This window comes from Molothrus ater, chromosome 31 (genome assembly GCF_012460135.2).
Source record: "Molothrus ater isolate BHLD 08-10-18 breed brown headed cowbird chromosome 31, BPBGC_Mater_1.1, whole genome shotgun sequence".
NCBI lineage: Eukaryota > Metazoa > Chordata > Aves > Passeriformes > Icteridae > Molothrus > Molothrus ater.
In genome coordinates, this window is record NC_071658.1 from 1,290,829 (window position 1) to 1,309,098 (window position 18,270).

General features: G+C 50.8%; 4 protein-coding genes and 1 pseudogene across 5 annotated transcripts in view; 3 read left to right on the forward strand and 2 right to left on the reverse strand.

Moving 5' to 3' along the window:
- The window catches only part of LOC118700569 (nucleoporin NUP35-like), a 183,174-nt gene that overhangs the window by 20,696 nt on the left and 144,208 nt on the right, over positions 1–18,270 (forward strand). The window lies entirely within an intron of this gene.
- Positions 1,373–5,086, reverse strand: LOC118700548 (serine/threonine-protein kinase pim-1-like). Its single transcript, XM_036405083.2, has 7 exons — positions 5,065–5,086; positions 3,713–4,347; positions 3,543–3,593; positions 2,973–3,339; positions 2,154–2,330; positions 1,756–1,905; positions 1,373–1,523 (listed from the first exon to the last, which is right to left on the reverse strand). The coding sequence occupies exons 1-6, from the start codon at positions 5,084–5,086 to the stop codon at positions 1,799–1,801; spliced, it is 1,359 nt and encodes a 452-aa protein (XP_036260976.1). The 3' UTR covers positions 1,373–1,523; positions 1,756–1,798.
- LOC118700564 (synaptonemal complex protein 1-like) lies at positions 7,392–14,529 on the reverse strand. 2 transcript variants are annotated; one of them, XM_054518071.1, is made up of 7 exons: positions 14,273–14,529; positions 13,541–13,602; positions 11,463–11,533; positions 10,733–10,814; positions 9,833–9,895; positions 9,106–9,168; positions 7,392–8,251 (listed from the first exon to the last, which is right to left on the reverse strand). In XM_054518071.1, exons 1-7 carry the CDS (start codon positions 14,286–14,288, stop codon positions 8,033–8,035), a joined length of 576 nt encoding a protein of 191 aa, XP_054374046.1. In that variant the 5' UTR covers positions 14,289–14,529; the 3' UTR covers positions 7,392–8,032. The 2 variants fall into 2 exon arrangements, with proteins under 2 accessions (XP_054374046.1, XP_054374045.1); XM_054518070.1 differs by lacking the exons at positions 10,733–10,814; positions 11,463–11,533 and adding exons at positions 11,789–11,906; positions 12,389–12,492 and having other exon boundaries at positions 7,394–8,251; positions 14,273–14,524.
- On the forward strand, positions 14,287–16,136 carry LOC129047036 (translation initiation factor IF-2-like). Its single transcript, XM_054518025.1, has 4 exons — positions 14,287–14,344; positions 15,034–15,482; positions 15,698–15,776; positions 15,963–16,136. The coding sequence occupies exons 1-4, from the start codon at positions 14,287–14,289 to the stop codon at positions 16,112–16,114; spliced, it is 738 nt and encodes a 245-aa protein (XP_054374000.1). The 3' UTR covers positions 16,115–16,136.
- On the forward strand, positions 16,121–18,111 carry LOC118700549 (zinc finger protein 501-like; annotated as a pseudogene).

Consider the following 18,270-nt stretch of genomic DNA (forward strand, 5'->3'; position numbering starts at 1 on the left):
GCCAGCTTTGGCCCACTCAGGCACTTCTAGAGGAGGAAGAAAGTGCAATTGCACAATTCCAGCCAATCAAGAAGGAAGAATGGGACAGACAAACACCCTGTGCAGATCCAGGCATTCAGCTGGGACTGTGGAGGGTTTGGGTTCTTGCCAATTGCATGTGTGTCCCCAGCTGCAATCTCTGGGGCTGCAGCAGAGTCTCACTCAGCTGCCAAAGCAGAAAGCTCAGGCGCTGTGCTCGCAACGGGCTTGTCTGATGCAAAGCTGTCAGAGCAATGTGAGGGCAGAGCCAGCCCAGCTGGGCCCAGGGCTGAGCCCAGCAGAGCCCTGGCAGAGCCCAGAGCAGCCTCAGCAGCCGCAGAGCCCGGCTGCAAGGAGAGAAAGCAGAAACCGCCCGTCAGCTGAGGGCTCCTGTCCCCTTGTGCCAAGGTCTGCGGTGCCCAGGCCATGCTGGCTGTGCCCAGAGCTGTGCCCAGAGCTGCCCATCCCTGCTGCCTTTGGCAGCAGAGCAGGAGGGCAGGACATGTGCCCAGCCTGCAGCCAGCCACGGCACATCCAGCCCTCAGCAGCTGCCCAGAGCAGGATGCTCCTGTGCTCGCTGCCATCTCCCAAAAGCTCTGATCCCACCCTGCCAAGCACACAGGGACCCACCTCACGCCAGCCACGGCTGCAAGAAAAGCTGCTCCCAAACCACGTCCTCAGCCTTCTCCAAGGCCACCACGCCACAGCTGCTCCCAAGCACTTCCCCATCTGCACTGGACCACCTGGAAGGCTTCCTCTGGAAAAACAAACAACACATTCTTGAAAAGATATTAGAGACAAAAAGGGAAAACAAGAAAAACAGGAAAAACTCTTATCTCTGTCAGGGCCTTGAGGAAGGCCCAGCTCCTACATGGTAGGGAAAAACCCAGCCATGGCTGAGGGAAGCCCACACTTTCTCGCTTCCACCCAGCACTGCCCCCCAAAATCACAGCGATCCCAAAGCAAACAAGGGCATTGCAGCAGCCCAGCCCTTCCTTGCCTGCAGGGCAAAGCAGCCCCTGCACAGCTTCTGGAGTCCCACCTCTTCCCCCACCATGGGGCTTTGTTTGTGTCGGGCTGGCTGCCCCAGCCCCAGCCCCAGCCCAGGCCACGGTGGCTGCTGGGGGCTGTTGGCAGGGCCAGGAGCCCACTCCCATTTTGTACCCACCCCAGCCCATGCCCCAGCCCTGCCAAAAAGCAGCTAGGCAGCGACTGAAGAATGAGTTGCATCTGCCCCAGCAAAGGGGAACCTTTGCTTCCCAGCCAGGCTGGGCCATGCCCAAATCTGGCAGCATTTCCCCGGGTGGGGACTCATCTGCAAATTCCCTGTGGAGTCTGGCTTTGAAGAAGGTGCCAGAATCAAAGTCCATCACCTTCAGCCTCCAGTGGCCAGGCTGAGGAAGAGCTTGTCATCCTTGGTGCCATCCTGGCTGTCTCCAGCAGCAGCAGCAGCAGCAGCAGCATCCCCACCCGGTACAGCTTCTCCAGGGGCGCCTGCTCCTTCCCTGGGGGGAGACCAGGCTCTCAGGGCTCTGCCCAGGGCCCCAGCTGTCAGGAAACCAGCACAAGCAAAACCAGCTTGGATGGAGGCTACCAGTGCTGGGCAGAGCAGCTCAGCTGCAGCACAAGGGCTGCGTGTGCCCATGCCATGACCCCGGTGCAGTGACACAGGCAGCACAAAAAGGTCTGGGTTCCTTTGCTTCTGATTGCCAAGGCATGTGTGGAGCTGCAACTTACCAGGGCCCTGGATCAAAGTGTGCCTGTGGCTCTCTCCCTTCTTCTACGGCCGAGGAATATCCTGCACCCAAGGATCAGAGAACAGGTCTTCTAATGTGGGTCTGTCCAAGGAGTTCACGGATAAACACCACCAGATCAGATCTTTGCACTCTGGGCAGAGAAAGCAGAAACTGCCGGTCAGCCAGAGAAGGCTCCTGTCTGCTTTGCCCCACTATTGCCATGCCCAGACCTTGCTGGATGTGCTCAGGGCTGGGCCTAAACTTTCCCATCAATTCCCTGTTTTGGAGGAGAGCAGGACGTGTGCCACCTCCTCAGCAGCTGCCAGAGCGGGATGCTCACGAGCCCGCTGCTGCCTCCCAGCACTGGGATTCCCCCCGTGCCCAGAGAAGAGGATCCACCTTGAGAGAGCCCTTGTGGCAGCGGGAGCTGGCCCCAGCTGAGGTTCCGGCCCCTCCTGAAAGGGTGCTCCCCGCAGACCATCTGGTGCAGCAGGATGCCCAGGGACCAGATCGTTGCTGCCTCGCCATGGTACCAGCCAAAGTCGTTCCATTCCGGGGGGCTGTAGGACGGTGTTCCTATGGAATACAGATGGAGTTCAGCAGGGGGATGCTGCTGCTCCCAGAGCCTGGCCCCAGCAACCCTGGGCCTGCGGGGGCTGCATCAGTGGCACACAGGGTGACCACTGCCCTCTCGCCAGCACCTGGGACTTGTGCACAAACTAAGGCTTGGAAAAGAAGCCACTGGTGTCAGAAGAGGGCAGAGGAAGCCCTGGCTAAGCCTGACCATGACATGCAAAGGAAAAACCCTCTCTGTGCTGGGGAAAACATGCCCTTATCCTCCCTGCCTGCATTGCCCCAAAAATATTAGGAAGCCAAGGCAAACAGGGAGAGTGGAGCAGTGCAAGCCCTTCCTCTTGCCTGCACACCAAACTGGCTGGGGCACAGGTTCCACCCCCCTCTCTGCTACCCCCACCCATGGGGGTTTTGGTCGGGCTGGCTGCCCCAGCCCAGCCCCAGTCCTGGGCAGAGTGGCTGGCAAAGGCTGCCAGCAGGGCTGGAAGATGGCTCCCCACCAGCTCCGCTCTAAAGCAACTCAGCTGATGATTCAGTCCCCTGACTGGCAGCAAAAGGGAGAATCCCCGCTGCCACAGCCAGCTTGGGCTGGGAGATGTTGGCCATGAGATCCCAGGACCAGGAGTACACCCTACGTGGGCTCACCTGCAAAGTGGGTGTAGGCTGTGTCTTGCAGGTAGGTGCCACAGCCAAAGTCAATCAGTTTGGCCTGCCCGGTGGCCAGGTCAAGCACGATGTTCTGAGGTTTGATATCCCTGTGCAGGACCCCGCAGCTGGTGCAGTGCCACACGGCCTCCAGCACCTGGCGGAACAGCTCGCGTGCCACCTCCTCGGGCAGGAACCGCCGTGCCTGAATGACACGATGCAGGTCCTGACACCGCTCTGGCCGCTCCATCACCATCACGATGTGGGTGGGCAGCTCGAACCACTCCAGCAGCTGCACCACACCAGGGAAGCCAGTGGACACCTTGGCCTGCAGCACGATCTCCAGAGGGGCCCTGCTGCCGTCGGGCTGCGGGAGGAGCACGATGCCCTCAGTGGGGCCGATGCCGTGCCAGGCCTGGGGAAGCCCTGAGCCAGCCCGGGACGCTCTGCGCCCTGCGCTGCGCCCACGCCCGCTCCCCCTCGAGGCGTCCTGGCGGCTTCCACCGTGCCGGGCCTCGGCTCATCCCCGCCCGGCAGCCCCGGCTGCTGCCGCTGGCCCCGCTCACTCACCAGCTCGCCCCAGTGCCGGACGCGGTTCCGTGGCACCCTCTTGATGGCCACCTGCAAGCCAAGGACAGCAGCGGGCTCAGCTCGCCGCCCGCCCTGCCCAGCCCCATCCTCCTCTTCCTCCACCTCCTCCGCCCCCTCCTCCTGCGCCCGCCGCCGGCCCCGCGGCTCACCGGGGCGCCGTCCGAGAGCCGCGTGGCCGCGAAGACGCTTCCGAATCCTCCGCGCCCCAGCAGCGACCCCAGGCGGTAGCGCTCCTGCAGGGCCTCGTGCGCCGTCCCTGCGGGCGGGACGCGGCGGTCAGCGCTCGGCCCGGGGCCAGCAACGGCCCCCGAGCGCCCCTCAGCCGCCCCGGGCCGGCCATGCCCAGGCCTTCGCTCCTCGGAACGCAGCACGGGAGGCTCGGGGCCGGCGGCCGCGCCGCGGAGCGGCGGAGCTCGGGCCGGGGAAGCCGCAGCGGAGGCGGCGGCAGCGGCCGCGCCGCCTGTGTCCTCCGCGGGCCTCGGGAGGAGCCGGGGCCGGGGCCGGGGCCGGGGCCGGGGCCGGGGCGGGGCTCGGGGCCGGAGCCTGCCTCGGGGCCGGGGCCGGGGCCGGGGCCGGGGCGGGGCTCGGGGCCGGAGCCTGCCTCGGGGCCGGGGCCGGGGCCGGGGCCGGGGCGGGGCTCGGGGCCGGAACCTGCCTCGGGGCCGGGGCCGGGGCCGGGCTCGGGGCCGGAGCCTGCCTCGGGGCCGGGGCCGGGGCCGGGGCCGGGCTCGGGCCAGGCGGAGGCGAAGGGCGGCGATGCCGCCCCCGCACCAGGCACTGATGCCTGCCCAGCAGCGCCACCGCCAGTACGGCCAGAGCCGGGCGGAGGCGAGACCACGGCGGGATGGGCGGGGCCGGGCACGGGGCAGCCCCGCCCGGGGCCGGGGGCGGGCCGGGGGCATGGCCCGGCCCGGCAGGGGGAGAGGGAGGCGGGGAGAGGAGAGGGAGGCGGGGAGAGGAGAGGGAGGCCGGGCAAGGGACCCCGGAAGAAGGGTGCCCGACAGCGGGAAAGGGAGACACAGAGAAAGAAAGAGAGAAAGACCAAGAAAGAGAGAAAGATTGTGATGCGAATCTGCTCTTGCTGCTTCTGCCGCTGCTGCTTCTGCCGCTGCTGCTGCCGCTGCTGCCGCCGCTGCAACTGAAGCACCGGGGCCGTTCGTCCCCCGTGTCCGTTCCCCACGAGCCCCACGAGCCCCACGTTCGAGCCCCGCGCGCCCCGGGCACAGCCCCTGAGTCTGTCCAAACACGGGAACTTTGCAGCCTTGAGCCCAGGTGCAGAGCCCTGACTCCTGCACACTGGCACAGCAATCCCCTCGCTTGCTGCTCTGCATTGGCCTGGCTGAGAGGCAAACCCTGTCGGGACACCTTCCCCTGGGGTAGGATTCCTACCTGAGCCCAGCACTGCACTTACATCTCCAGTGTTGCCTTCCAGTAAAAACAGGGGAAGGAAAACTCTGTGTGCCTCATGGTATTTTAGAGTGTCTAAAAATCACTAAGTCACCGATCTTAAAGGTGCAGTGCATCTGGAATTACTGGGATGGAGAAGTAGTGCAACATGGAAAAGGGGAGCATAGAAATAAATAGAGGAAAACATCTTGGATTGTTTCTTTCATTTACATTTCACTTCTGGAAAGCTGTTCCAGTTTTCCAGGAATCTTCTCCTGTTTGCTCTTCCCAAGAATCTCTCCTGGAGAACAAGGTCAAGCTTCTGTCCCAAGATTTGCCACCAGCTGCAGCTTCTCTTGGCTTTCCACACTGCACAGTGTCTGCAGCAGGACTTTTGCAGCAAAGCAGGACAAATGTTTGGAGAACTTTACATGTCCTTTCTTTTCCTGGTGGGCTGGGGTGTTGTGCCACTGGTGAAGTTTCCATTGTGACTGTTTGTGCTGGTTTAGGGCAAATTTTGGGAGGAAACCTCCCAAAGGGGTCAGTCTAGAGAGCAAGTTCAAGTGGCCTCTCCCCCTACTAGTTCAGAAAAAGACTTCCCTCAAGAAAAGTGAAAAGAAACCCAGTTTATTTATCAAGTAAAGTATTCCCAAACATGAAAAATGAATAATATTAAATAAAACCTCTGACAGTGCTGAAGAGATGGCAAATTCAGAAGGTGCTTTTTGTGGGTTGTAGTTGGCTCACTCGGTCTCTTCTAAGTCCCTCTGGTGCTGGAATGCAGCGACCCAGACCTTGGTGGGCCACAGGTGTGAGCTGCAGGTGTTTTTCCGGGTTTTCAGTCCAGAGCAGGTTTAAACAGTTCCAAGAAAAAGGAAAGTCACAGTCCCAGGAACTTCTCTGCCTAAGCTAGCTAAAACCAAATTGCTGGACCTGGGCAACCACCAGATCTGGATGGTGCTGGAGCCAGAACCTGGAAATTTCCAACTTTTGGCTTTCTGTGTTAGCAAATCACTGGACTTGGGCTGTGCTGGCACCAGGAAGTTTTCAGATCTGGGCGCTGGCTGTGCCAGCAAACACCAGATCTGGGTGGTGTCGTTGGTAGCGACAGAAATCTGCCGGATTTGGGCTCTGCTGGCACCGGGAAATTTCCAAATCTGGGTACTGGCACAGCAAACACAAGATGTGGGCAGTGCCAGAGCCAGTAGCAGAAAGTTGCCGGGTTTTGGATTTCTGTGCCAGCAAATTGCTGCCCTTGGGCTGTGTCAGAATAGGGAAATTTCCAGATCTGGGCACTGGCGGTGCCAGAAAACACCAGTGAAAAATTTTTGGTCCTTGTCCGGACCATTGGCCAGTGGTTTCCCTGAGAACCAGCTCTGGCCACTTTACAGAGAGAGACTGCTTTCATCTGCTTGTCTGGAAACAGAACTTTAATGAAGGCAAACACAACAAACAGGACGGTGTGCACAGTACAGAGAGCAAAGCAGAAAAAAGCCTGGGTCCAGGGTCTAGCAGGGATATTTATCCATTTATATATGGGGAGGGGTTAAGGTGGGATCTGAGGGAAGGATCCAAGAGGAAGGAAGGATTATGAATATTACAATTTTTGCAGTAAAATGTAACCAATGGTAGCAAAGAGAACTCAGAACTTTCTAGTAACAATCTGCATAACTGAACAAGAGGATTATGGGCGGGAGCTCCTGCTGACCCCAACTAAAGAGGGTTTTCCCACGGCCTTAAGCCGAGGTCTCCCTCTTCTTTGAAACCAACCCCAACATACCAGATCTGGGAGGTGCTGGGTTTTGGCTTTCTTTGCCAGACAATTGCTGCATTTGGGTTGTGCCAGCACTGGGAAATTGCCAGATGAGGGCACTGGCGGTGCCAGCGCACACCAGATCTTGGTGGGGTATTTGCCACCATCAGGAAATTGCCAAATGTGACCTTTCTGTGCCAGCAAACTGCTGGAATTGTGCTGTGCAGGCATCTGAAAAATTCCGGATCTGGGCACTGGCGGTGTCAGCACACACGAGGTCGGAGTAGTGTAGGCACCAGGTATTTGCCTGCTTTTGGCTTTCTTTGCCAGCAAATTGCTGGACTTGGGCTGTGGTGGCACAGGGAAATGTTCAGATCTGGGCATGGGTGGTGCCATCAAACACCAGGTCTGGGTGGTGACAGTCTTGGCACCAGGAAATTGCTGCGTTTTGTCTTCTTTTTCCAAAAAACTGCTGCACTTGGGCTGTGTTGGAACCGAGTATGTCCAGATTGGGGTACGGGCGGTGGCAGCAAATACCAGATCTTGGCATTGCCGGTGTCAGCAGTGGGAAATTGCCTGATTTTGGCTTTCTTTACCAGAAAATTGCTGGACTTGGCTCTGCCGGAACAAGGGAATTTCCAGATCTGGGCACTGGAGGTGGCAGCAAACACCAGATCTGGGCACTGGAGGTGGCAGCAAACACCAGATCTGGGTGGTGCCAGACCCAGTAATGTTGGAAATGAATTTGTAGAGAATTTTTAAGGTTTGATAGAAGGTTTCTATAGTATGTATGCAAGTGTCACAATCCGTCCTTACAAACTTCTTTCGTGATGGTTCGTGGGTTGATCTCAGAGTGCAAAAAACACCGACACGGTACAGGGGGGTGCAGTGATAATCAAAACAAATGTAAATCTAAATTTCTTCTTTCTCCTATGGGTGCAAAGTTTGCAGTCCCACTTGGGCTTTATTTGCTTTTAAGATCCCTTTCAAATCCCTCATCTTTTCTGCAGATTGTTAAAATGGGCAAGATCAAAGGTACAGCCATGGCAGGCAAGTTCACTTCAAACCAAAAGGCCATTTCAAGCACTCTGCCCTAACATTTCTTAGCATTGCCATCAAAATAAAAGTGGGGGCAGAAAAATACTAATATGGGAGAAGTTATAATCTAATTTAACTATGCGGACTTTATACCAAGGGTGGAATTTCTTTGAACTATATCTTGAAAGCAAGAAGTTTTAATGGAGTTCTTATTTTCAAAGACATATTCAAATACGTCAGCCTAAGCACCTCATGTACTAAAGCTTTGCTCACAGGCATACACAAATTCCATTCATGTCTGAAATGGAAGAGCAAGGACTCTGGCCAATAAAGCTTCATAAAAACATTTTAAATTAAAAAAAATTAAATTGCAGTAAAAATTAACACCTCTCACCTCTTCACGAAGTTTATTTTCATTTCCTTTTCTTGTTTCTATGTCTTTTTGATAGATGTCAACTGCTTCCTTATGTTGCTTGTTCATATTTTCCATCTCTAACTGCAATTTATTCACCTTTTGAGAATGCAGAATTGCTGCTGTTATTTGTTTAGGAATTACTGTGTTAATGATTTTTTCTTACCTCTTGTTTTTGAGCACAAACACACTCTTACTGTTCAGGTATATGATTAAAGTGTTTCCTATTTAAAAGTTCAGCTTTTTTTTTTAATAAAGAGTTGAACTTTGGCCTGAAGTGAGTTGGAAAATACTCAAAAGAAAGAATGGCAACAGCCCAGTGGGGAAGACTGCCCTAAGCAGTCACCCTAAATGCTGTGAATGCCTCAGAAAAAAACAAATACAGATGGAGATTTGATTCCCTCTCTTGTAAACCTGTATCAGATTTTCACAGCTTTTATGGTACATTTTTCTCCCAGCTGTGCATTTTGATTACAGTTTTTCCTTTTAAGTTTATCATATGAATATCCTCAAAAAAGTCCACTTTTCTTCAAGTGCAGTACCCAAAGCTGGACACAATATTCCCATCAGAGGGATTGCCACTGCAGAACACATTTAAAGAACAGCCTTAAAAAAGTAATATATATATACATATATGTATACGTCTTTTAAATGCTTTTCTGTTACAATGAGGTTGCTGAACCCTGTTCAGTCCACTATCAACAAAAGAAAAAAAAAAGGAACAGATTAGAAACATCATTAATTGCAACGTGAATCCATCTCTTAAATGTCCAACAGTCAGTGCCCAATGATTAAAAATGGAAGCATCTTCTAAAAACTGTGAGCTCATTCCTGCAAAGTCTGTATCCCAGATCCCAAAGCAGCTCAGAACGTATTGAACAAGTATTATCATTACTTACAGTGGGGCTTAAAAACACTCACCTCATCTTCTACATGATGCTATTTAAACCTACCTTCCCTTCATAAGTATTGCTTTTCTTGCTTTCTGCAGTAAGTTTCTTTTGCAGCACCTTATTCTGTTGAAATAAAACAAAACAAGCACTGTACCTTAATAAGTAAATAGAATTATGTAATGGTTTAACTGCATCAAGAAATTCCAGCTTTCATCAGGCAAATAACTCTGTGTTGTGCAGCTCAGGTTCCAGAACAATTCTTCAAACAAATGAATGTTCAACTAATTTCTGTGATAATTACTGTTTCTTCATGACCTTAAGAAAGGCTCCTCCTGAGCAAGAGCAGGGAATAACAAATGAGGTGCAGAATGGGAATTACAACTAAGATGCTGCTGACAGAAGGTGTGAAGATGTCATGACAAAAAATACAAGTTCTTTATATTTACAGTGAAGTTACTACAGTTTGTGCCAGTGCAGAATTATTTTCTACTAGTGGTAACTGAGACACTTACTACAAGTACAAAAATAACACCATGCACTAAATGAAAAGGAGTAGAAGTTTATTAAAGACATTATTTTTGTAATTGCTCTTTTCAAATTAAGGCACATTTAACAAATCAAGTGATTCCTGAGATGACTCCCTAATTTGCTCAGGGTTAGGATAAGAAAGGAGAATTTTTAAATTACATAGGTGGATCTAAAGATATCACAGCAGACACAAACCTGCTGAAAAGGCAACCCAAAACATAATGTGTTTATGTATTGTGAAATTAAAATCTCTACCCACCTCCTGCTGCAACTCTTCAATGCATTTGGTTTTATTTTCCACCTGCTTCTTTAAATTGTTCATCTGAAAGAGATATTTCAGACATTCATTAGTAAGTTCTACAAATGACTCCCTATGTGAGCAATTCCTGTAAATGTTCTCAAACCTGCACTTGCACCAGTCTGGTTTGTTCCAATGGGACTGCAACACCAGCTGACATGTTAGAATAATCAGAGTTTTAGCCATAAAGTACCACAAGATGGTAAATAATAGCAGTGAACCAGTTCCTTAGTGGTTATGGAATTAAGAAAGAAGAAAAAAATCCCCAATATCTTCACAATTTAAAAATACACTTGTATGAAGTTCCCTACATCCATGAAAAAATGAATTTCCCAATTATTTTCTAGAATCTTCAATGGTTTTTCCTTTCTTGAAATTTCATTTTCAGTACTCTTTACCTGAAATGACAATTGTAAATCTTTGACTGTTACAATGAAATTCTGAAATTTGCTAAAAACCCCAGGTTGCTTTGAACCAACAGAAAGAAAAGTAAAAATGTTTGAATCTAATTAAGCTAAAACTCACACTACATATAAAAAGCTAATCCAGAGCCCATCCATCACTGTGTGGGTATATGAAAAATCAGAAAAGCAGGTTCTCTGTTGGCCTGAAAACAACCAAATCTTTAATATGAAACTTGCAGCAAAGAGTGAACATCCCCGTGACTGTGCTTGTCTTTTGAAATAACAGGGCTCAGCACGTGCACACACAATGGCACAGCTGGCAGCAGCTGAGAAAGAAGAAACCTCTGGCAGAGATCACATCCCCCAGGCAGAGCTTTGCAGAAAAATCCCAACACAGATTTTACATTTAATGCTGTCCTACAGGTTCTGTAAGATATTTGCATGACACATGACATACATTTTCTTCTCTTTCATCCAGTGCACTTCTCATCTCTTCACCTGTCTTTGCCATTTTCTCCTTCAAAGACTCCAGTTCATTTCTAAGTGCCAAATTAACAAGCATTAGTAAATCTTTCCTTCTTGCCTTTAACTGATTTTCAGTACTTCTAATAAACCCTTCTTTTATTTTCTAAAAAGAGCTGCTAATGTTGATGGGAACTTCATAAGCTGCTCAATGAAAATGTTCTTAAAATGCAGCAACATGCCCAGTAAGTCAATCTGTGAACTGTCCATACTTTTTTTAAGTAGGAAAAGATGTTCCAGCTAAGCCAAGGAAAATACATCCTAACCTGGACTATTGCAATGCAGCTGTGAAACATGGGAGCTGCCTGTCTATTGAACTGGTGATACAGAGAGTAACTCTTACCCAGTTTTGCCTTGTCACATTTAATCCATGACCTTCACCTTCCATTTTCATTTCCCTCTCACCTGAGATGTCTAATGCACAACAAGACAGCTCCTACTATGTAATACAAAATGATGGCAAACACTGTTCCTGCAGCAATTGGTATTTCTGATCTGAGAAAATTGCTACTTGGCCAACAGCAATTCTGAATAGTTTCTGTTTAGCTATATAATCTAGAAAAAACATTAATCAAAAAATCCCGGAAAGCAGCATTTGAACACAACTAACTATTTGAGTCTACTTCCTTTCACAATATCAGTTATTAATATTTGTTTTTACTTGCCTTAGCTGGCTATTTGCCTCTTCTAGATTTTCAACTAACTGCTTTGTATTTTCTTCTTTTTTCTTACTATCCTAAATAAAGACCCATGTGTCAGCAAAGAAATAAAATTCAAAGTGACTTCTTAAAAAATTCAAAGACATCCAAAGCACACTGACCTGCCTTGCTCACAAGTGTAAATACACTTCCTTTCCAACTCAAACACAAAAAACAGCTCAGGTACTCTACAGACCCAAGTCATGTTGCAGCTCATCATCTAATTTGTAAAACCGAGTAATTTGTCAAATTGAGTATTGTCCTTTCATGAAACCTGGAAGTTTACAACTTGCCTCTTGTTGTTCTTGCAGTTTCTTGACTTCTGCAGCCACAGCATTTTTCTCTTGTGCTGTTTGTTCTTTATCTAGTGAAAGCTTACTGAGATACACTGTTAGTTGTTCATTCCTTAACCTAATTTCAAACAAATGGCCAAGAGGAATAAGAAGATGCATTTTGAAATCTCCTTTTAAATTAAACATACCCGTTATCAAGTCATATTCCATGCTGAAAGAAGTCCAGGCCTTTATCTACAAATAGAAGCTTTGCAGCAGAGTCAGAGAGATGTAAAAAGGTGACAGAAGAAGGAAAGAAAATCAGAGTCAACTTTTATATAAATCTAATGGTTAGTGAAGATGATGTAGTTCAAAGCAAGATTAACCATGAAGTCAGAAACTTTCTCTTCTTGTTAAATAAGTCAAAGAGATATGGAACAACTACATATGCCATAGAATACATACAAATAGAGAAAGTGGAATTTAGAAATGTAAGTCTAGAATTAATGGCATATATGTGGTTCAAAAGTTTGATTAGAAAACAATCCTAGTTCATTTCACTGTGGATTAAAGCAGCTCCACCAAAACTAATTAAATATTGTATTTTCAAAATGGTCATACGCCTCTTGTTCAAGATCTGTTTTCAGAGTCACAAGCTGCTTTAAATAATCTTGTTCCTTCTCAGCTGTACTTGTCAGCTGTGCTTTCAAATCCTGGATTTCTTTCTGCAAAATGAAGAGTTTTGAGTCTACATGTGCAAACTCCAACTGCTGGAGGTTATCAGACATGAACTAAGAGCACGAGGCTTTCAGAAGAACCCAACAACATCCATGTCATGGATTATCCAGGTTGGATCTTTCCAATCTCTGCTGGGATCTGGAAGTGCTGTGAGACAGTGAACTGTGACACCAGTGCTGTTCATGTCTGTCCCCTGCTGTGAGTTTAATTACCTGGGCTGTAAAATTAGGGTGGGACACTGCTCTGGGTGCTGTTTCTTATGCATAAACTTGTGTACAAGTCATGATGTGCAACTTCACTATTTCTAAAAACATGTTACTATTGCCCTACTTCAGACCTCTCTCATCTGGAGAGCATTTTCATTGCTCTCTCCACATTTTTCTCTCTCTGCATATTTTCTACAGTAGCCTCAAGACTCTTCTTCAGTCAAAGTCCTCCAATTTGCCCATTTTAGAAAATGAGTGAAACTCAGTTCAGAACACTCAATGCACAGATGAGAACAACAAGCAAACACAGTGAAATGCACACCTGATTTCCCACTATCTTAACTTGAGTTGATATGGATTCTTGTTAGGCTTGTAAATCTAAAATCATAATGAAAAGAAACCTCTGTTCAGAGTGTATTTCATATAGCTGAGACTTCTGTGACAGAAAATGGGCCTGTGTCACAGTACAGCAGGGTTCACAGAGGCCAGAGCTAATTACCTTCCTGTAAGGAAGAACAAAGGGGAAAACTTTATATGCAGAGGGAGTGGCATTTGAATGGGCATGAACAAAGAAGGAAATAACCAAAAACCTTGAGAAGGAAAACCAAAAACATGGGAGACAAGAAAAAGCAAAAGCACAGGAGACAAGAAAAACAGTGGCAATAAAAAAGTTCTTTAAAGAAAACACTGAAATTGTGTGTGAGAAAGTTTAGTAGAAATGTTAAGGTAGACTAGATGGTGTTTATTTATGACATTTAAGATACTTACAAAGCAAGAGGAATTTCATATGAAGAGCAAATGCCATGAGATTAATAAAATGAATATTTACCAGAGTTTCTGACAGCTCTTCAAGTTGCACTTCTTTATCACATTTTACTTTAGTCATCTCTTCTACAGCACGTGGAATGTAAAATTAATGGAACAGAAATGATTTTTCATATTTATCAGGCAGTATAAAACATTTACCCCTTTGCAATACCCAGTTCTCAAAACTTGTTGGATTAAGTTAAGAAGCTGAAAAGCTAATTTATGACTTAATCTAAATGTAGACTTGAAAAAATGATTCAGACATTAGCAAATCTCTATCTGAAGAGAAACTAAATATTTATCTTAAATAAAGTTTAGAGCCTTTCTATGTTTTCCACAATTATGGCTTCAAATAAACCATGGACTGTTAGACTAGAGTATTCTGCAAGTATTGATGCACCTGCATTGTTCCAGAAAAAAATCTGAACTGCTGAAGGTACCACATGGATATGCTGAGAAAGGAAACCAGTTGTTACTGACTTCCCAATGGTTTCTCTGTGCACATTGACAGTGCTGGTATTTTTTGCAAGTTCTCAGCAGCAAGGCAGAGCTCTTACTCTGGGGACTAAGGAGCACATCCCTAGAAAGCACAGGATATCACATTTATGATATTTAAAGACAACCCCTGCCAGCATCATTCCACTTCCAGCACGGGGAGGGTCCCAGAAACCTCAATGGGAGGGTTTTATCTCTGCTACAGAAGTCACTCCTGGCACCTGCAGTGCTGCTGCTCTTAGCTGGAAACCAAAATTACCTCCAGAAGAATTCATGCAGGAATGGTCTCACTATTGGAGCTCTGCACAGCACTGCCCTTTGGCTGCTGCCAGTACCAATGACCCCCAAAGAAAAGGGATCAGCCGAGTCAAAATAAATTCAGGCATTCCTGATAGGTACAGGTACTGTAAAATCATTTCTCCACCTACTAGAGACAGTCCATTTCCAGACAACAGCAGAAAGCATTTTTATTACTGCCTGGCTCATTCCTCATTCCCATTCCCTGTCCCCATTCCCCATTCCCATTCCCGGACCCCATTCCCATTCCCGGTCCTCATTCCATTCCCCATTCCCTGTCCCCATCCCCCATTCCCTATTCCCTGTCCCCATTCCCCATCCCCATTCCTCGTCCCCATTCCCTGTCCTCATTCCCATTCCCTGTCCCCTCTCCCCGGACGCCGCCGCCATCGCTCTGGCCCCCCTCGGCCCTCACGTGACCGCGCAAATCCCACCCTGCTCCCGCCCACCAATCCCAGCGCGCGATCGCTCCCAGATTTGCATAACCACGCCCTCAGCTTCGGCCCCGCCCCCGCCGGCTGCAGCCGCGTCCGGGCGCTGTTTGCTCCCAGTTCCCTCCCAGTGCTCCCAGTAAGAGCGGGACCGGCAGAGAGAGCGCTCCCAGTTCCCGCCTGCTGCTCTCACCATCGTTCCCAGTGCTCCCAGTAAGAGCGGGACCGGCAGAGAGAGCGCTCCCAGTTCCCGCCTGCTGCTCTCACCATCGTTCCCAGTGCTCCCAGTAAGAGCGGGACCGGCAGAGAGAGCGCTCCCAGTTCCCGCCTGCTGCTCTCACCATCGTTCCCAGTGCTCCCAGTCAGAGCGGGACCGGCAGGGAGAGCGCTCCCAGTTTCTGCCCGCTGCTCTCACCATCGTTCCCAGTGCTCCCAGTATCGCTCCCAGTGCCGGGCGTGGCGGGGCCGCTTTGGAACCCCCCCAGGGCAAAGCGCGGCTGCTTTTGGGTGCCGGCACTGCCCGGGCCGGGCTGGGAGCGGAGGAGGAGCGGGAGGGAGAGGAGGGACAGAGGAGGAGGAAAAGGAAAGGGAAAGAGAGAGAGAGGAGCGCGAAGAAGAGGAAGAGCAGGGCCAGAGGAGGAGGAAGAGGAGCAGCGGGAGGAGGAACCGCAACACCAACCCCACGTGGTTCCCCCGCTCGGGCCGCGGCTGCCCCGGTTCCGCCCCCTCCGGAAGCCGCAGGTGAGCGGGGAGGGGGAGTCGCCCCAAATCCATGGCGGAGAGGGGCGATCCCGGTGCAGAGGGACCCCCGGCAGCCTGGAGGGGTGGGGGAGGCTGGGGATGAGCGGGGTCCGGGCGCCCCGAGGCTGAAAGGGGCGCTGACTTCTCCAGCTGCACTTGGGCACCGGGACCATCAAACCCGACACGCTCAGCCCTTGTTTTGCCCCCCAAACCAGGATTTCCCATTCCCAAACCTTGGCCAGGTGGAGGAGGAGGCTGCGAGGAGGAAGAAGATGCCCCAGGACACCCAGGCAGGTGAGGAGGAAGTCAGTGCCCCTTTCCCCCTCTCTCCTGCTCCATCTCCCAGCCCAGCACGGCCCCCGGCTGCAGGACAGCCCCACTGCTGATGCTGTCCAGCCAGGGATGCACTGGGGGGATCTCCTTCCCCTTCCCTGTGGCACGGAGGCAAATCCCATCCTCTCCTTGTCCTTCCTCCCCCAGGGAAGGAGCTGAGCATGGAGAGCAGGGAGGACAAATCCCCACAGCAGAACCTGGTGGCTGAGGCTGTTTGGAGTGGCTCCAGGGCACAGGAATCCAACGGGGAGGAAAAGTCCCCGAGATCCCATACAAGGAGGGGCTGCAAACGCAGATAACGGTGATCCGAGGAGGAAAGACCCACCTTGGGTCCAGAAGGTGACCACAGGCCGGAGTTGGGGGTCCCTGAGCAGCTTCAGGATGGGGAGAAGCCCCACAAGTGCTCAGAATGTGGGAAGAGCTTCAGGTGGAGATCATCCCTGATCAACCATTGGAGAATCCACACAGAGGAACAGCCCTATGAGTGTGGGCAGTGTGGGAAGAGCTTCAGGTGGAGCTCCCGCCTGAACTCCCACATGGGAATCCACACCAGGGGGAGGCCCTATGAGTGTGGGCAGTGTGGGAAGAGCTTCAGCCACAACTCCAACCTGATCCACCACCAGCGCGTCCACACCGGGAGAGGCCCTACGGATGTCCTGAGTGTGGGAAGAGCTTCAGAGCCAAATCCAGCCTGATTTTCCACCAGAGGAGCCACACGGGGAACGGCCCTACGAGTGTGATGAATGCAGCAAGAGGTTTCAGATCAGCTCCAATTTCCTCCATCACCAGCGCACTCACACAGAGGAGAGGCCCTTCCGCTGCCCTGACTGCGGGAAGGGCTTCAGGGACAAGTGCAGCCTCCTTAGGCACCAGTTCATCCACTCCGGGGAGAGGCCCTACAAGTGTCCCAGGTGTGGGAAGAGCTTCAAGACCAGCTATGAAGTGACTGCCCACCAGAGGAGCCACACGGGGGAATGGCCCTACGAGTGTGGGGAGTGTGGGAAGAGCTTCAGGACGAGCGCCCACCTGAGTGCCCACCAGCGCATCCACAGCGGGGAGAGGCCCTATGAGTGTGCCTGGTGTGGGAAGAGCTTCTCCCAGAGGTCAGCCTTGACCCAACACCAACGCATCCAGCTGTTGTGTTGTCTGTGTAAGTTGGGCTGTTCTGTTCCCCCTATCATGCAATGGTTCTGCCCCGGTTCTCCCTTTCCTCCTTTACTGCCAGTTATCCCAACTCCTCCCCAGTTGCCTTGGAGATTAATGTACCCTTTCTCAAATCCCTCCCCGGTGCCCTGTCCGTCACTCGGCGCTCCCACCCTTCTCTCTAGAACTCTCTAGAAACTTTCAGCTAGAGCGTTGAGTGATTGGCTCAGGGGCCGGGGCCCCACCCTCAAGTTATCCCCATTGGGGTTTTCCCTAAGTCAATCTTTTGTATCCCACTCCCCTCTGAAACCCTATTCGTCCAAGGACTGACTCCTCCCCTGTGTCCCTCCCTCCTTATAAGCTGTTGCAACTTCCCCCTGGCTCTCTTCGGTTGTCGGTTTCCCGTGGGACCCAATAAACCTGGATTCACCACAGCTGGAGAGCGCTCTCTTATTTCTGCTGACTGTAGCCATAAGCCAAGCCACGTCCTGCCACAAGGTAACACTGCTGTCACGGCACAGAGCGTTTGCCTTAGGTGCTGTCCCGAACCACGGAGATCGGGATAGTGCCCCCCTACTGCTAGCGGTGCTGGACAGCCAGCCGGGACGTCCGAGAAGGACAATCAATCAATCTTCCTCCAGCTGGACCGCTTCATCCAGCACTGAGGGAAGCTGTGGGAGTGCTCCCAGGGCGGGAAGAGCTTTGTGTGCTGCTCCAGCTCCACAGCTCCATCCCTCATTGAAGGATCAGCACTGGATGATCCCCAGTGACCCCATTGGGCAGAGCCCTGGTGATCCGTGGTGCTGCTGATTTGTGTTAGGAAGACACCTGGCTGGCTCCTGGCTCCCCGTGAGCACCTGGACACACCCACAGACCAACATCAGAAATCCATTGTGGAGAGCTGTCGCCTTGACTTTTGAAGATTTTTCTAAGCCTTCTGATGTTTACATTCTTGTAGCAAACTTTCTCACACACTTCCTGTAAATAACTTATTGTTTTGCATTCTTTTATGGAGGAGAAGAAATTTGATGGACTGTTGGTTTGTCCAGTGTCATTGGAGAGGTGGCACTGTCATCCTCCAATCCACTGTCACTTTTGGAAAACTATAAATGTTGGAGTCAGGAAATAAACTTCCCTTTTTTCCCCTTGAGAACAGTGGTGTGTGCGCTCGTGTTGTTTCATGTCCTATAGCGACATGGAGCAGATTTGTCGACTTCTGACCCCAGAAAAATCTCACTTCTTGCATCTTCCTGGTGGCATCAAGTAACACTGGATGGCCTTGGAGGTCTTCTCCAATACAAATCCATCCTTT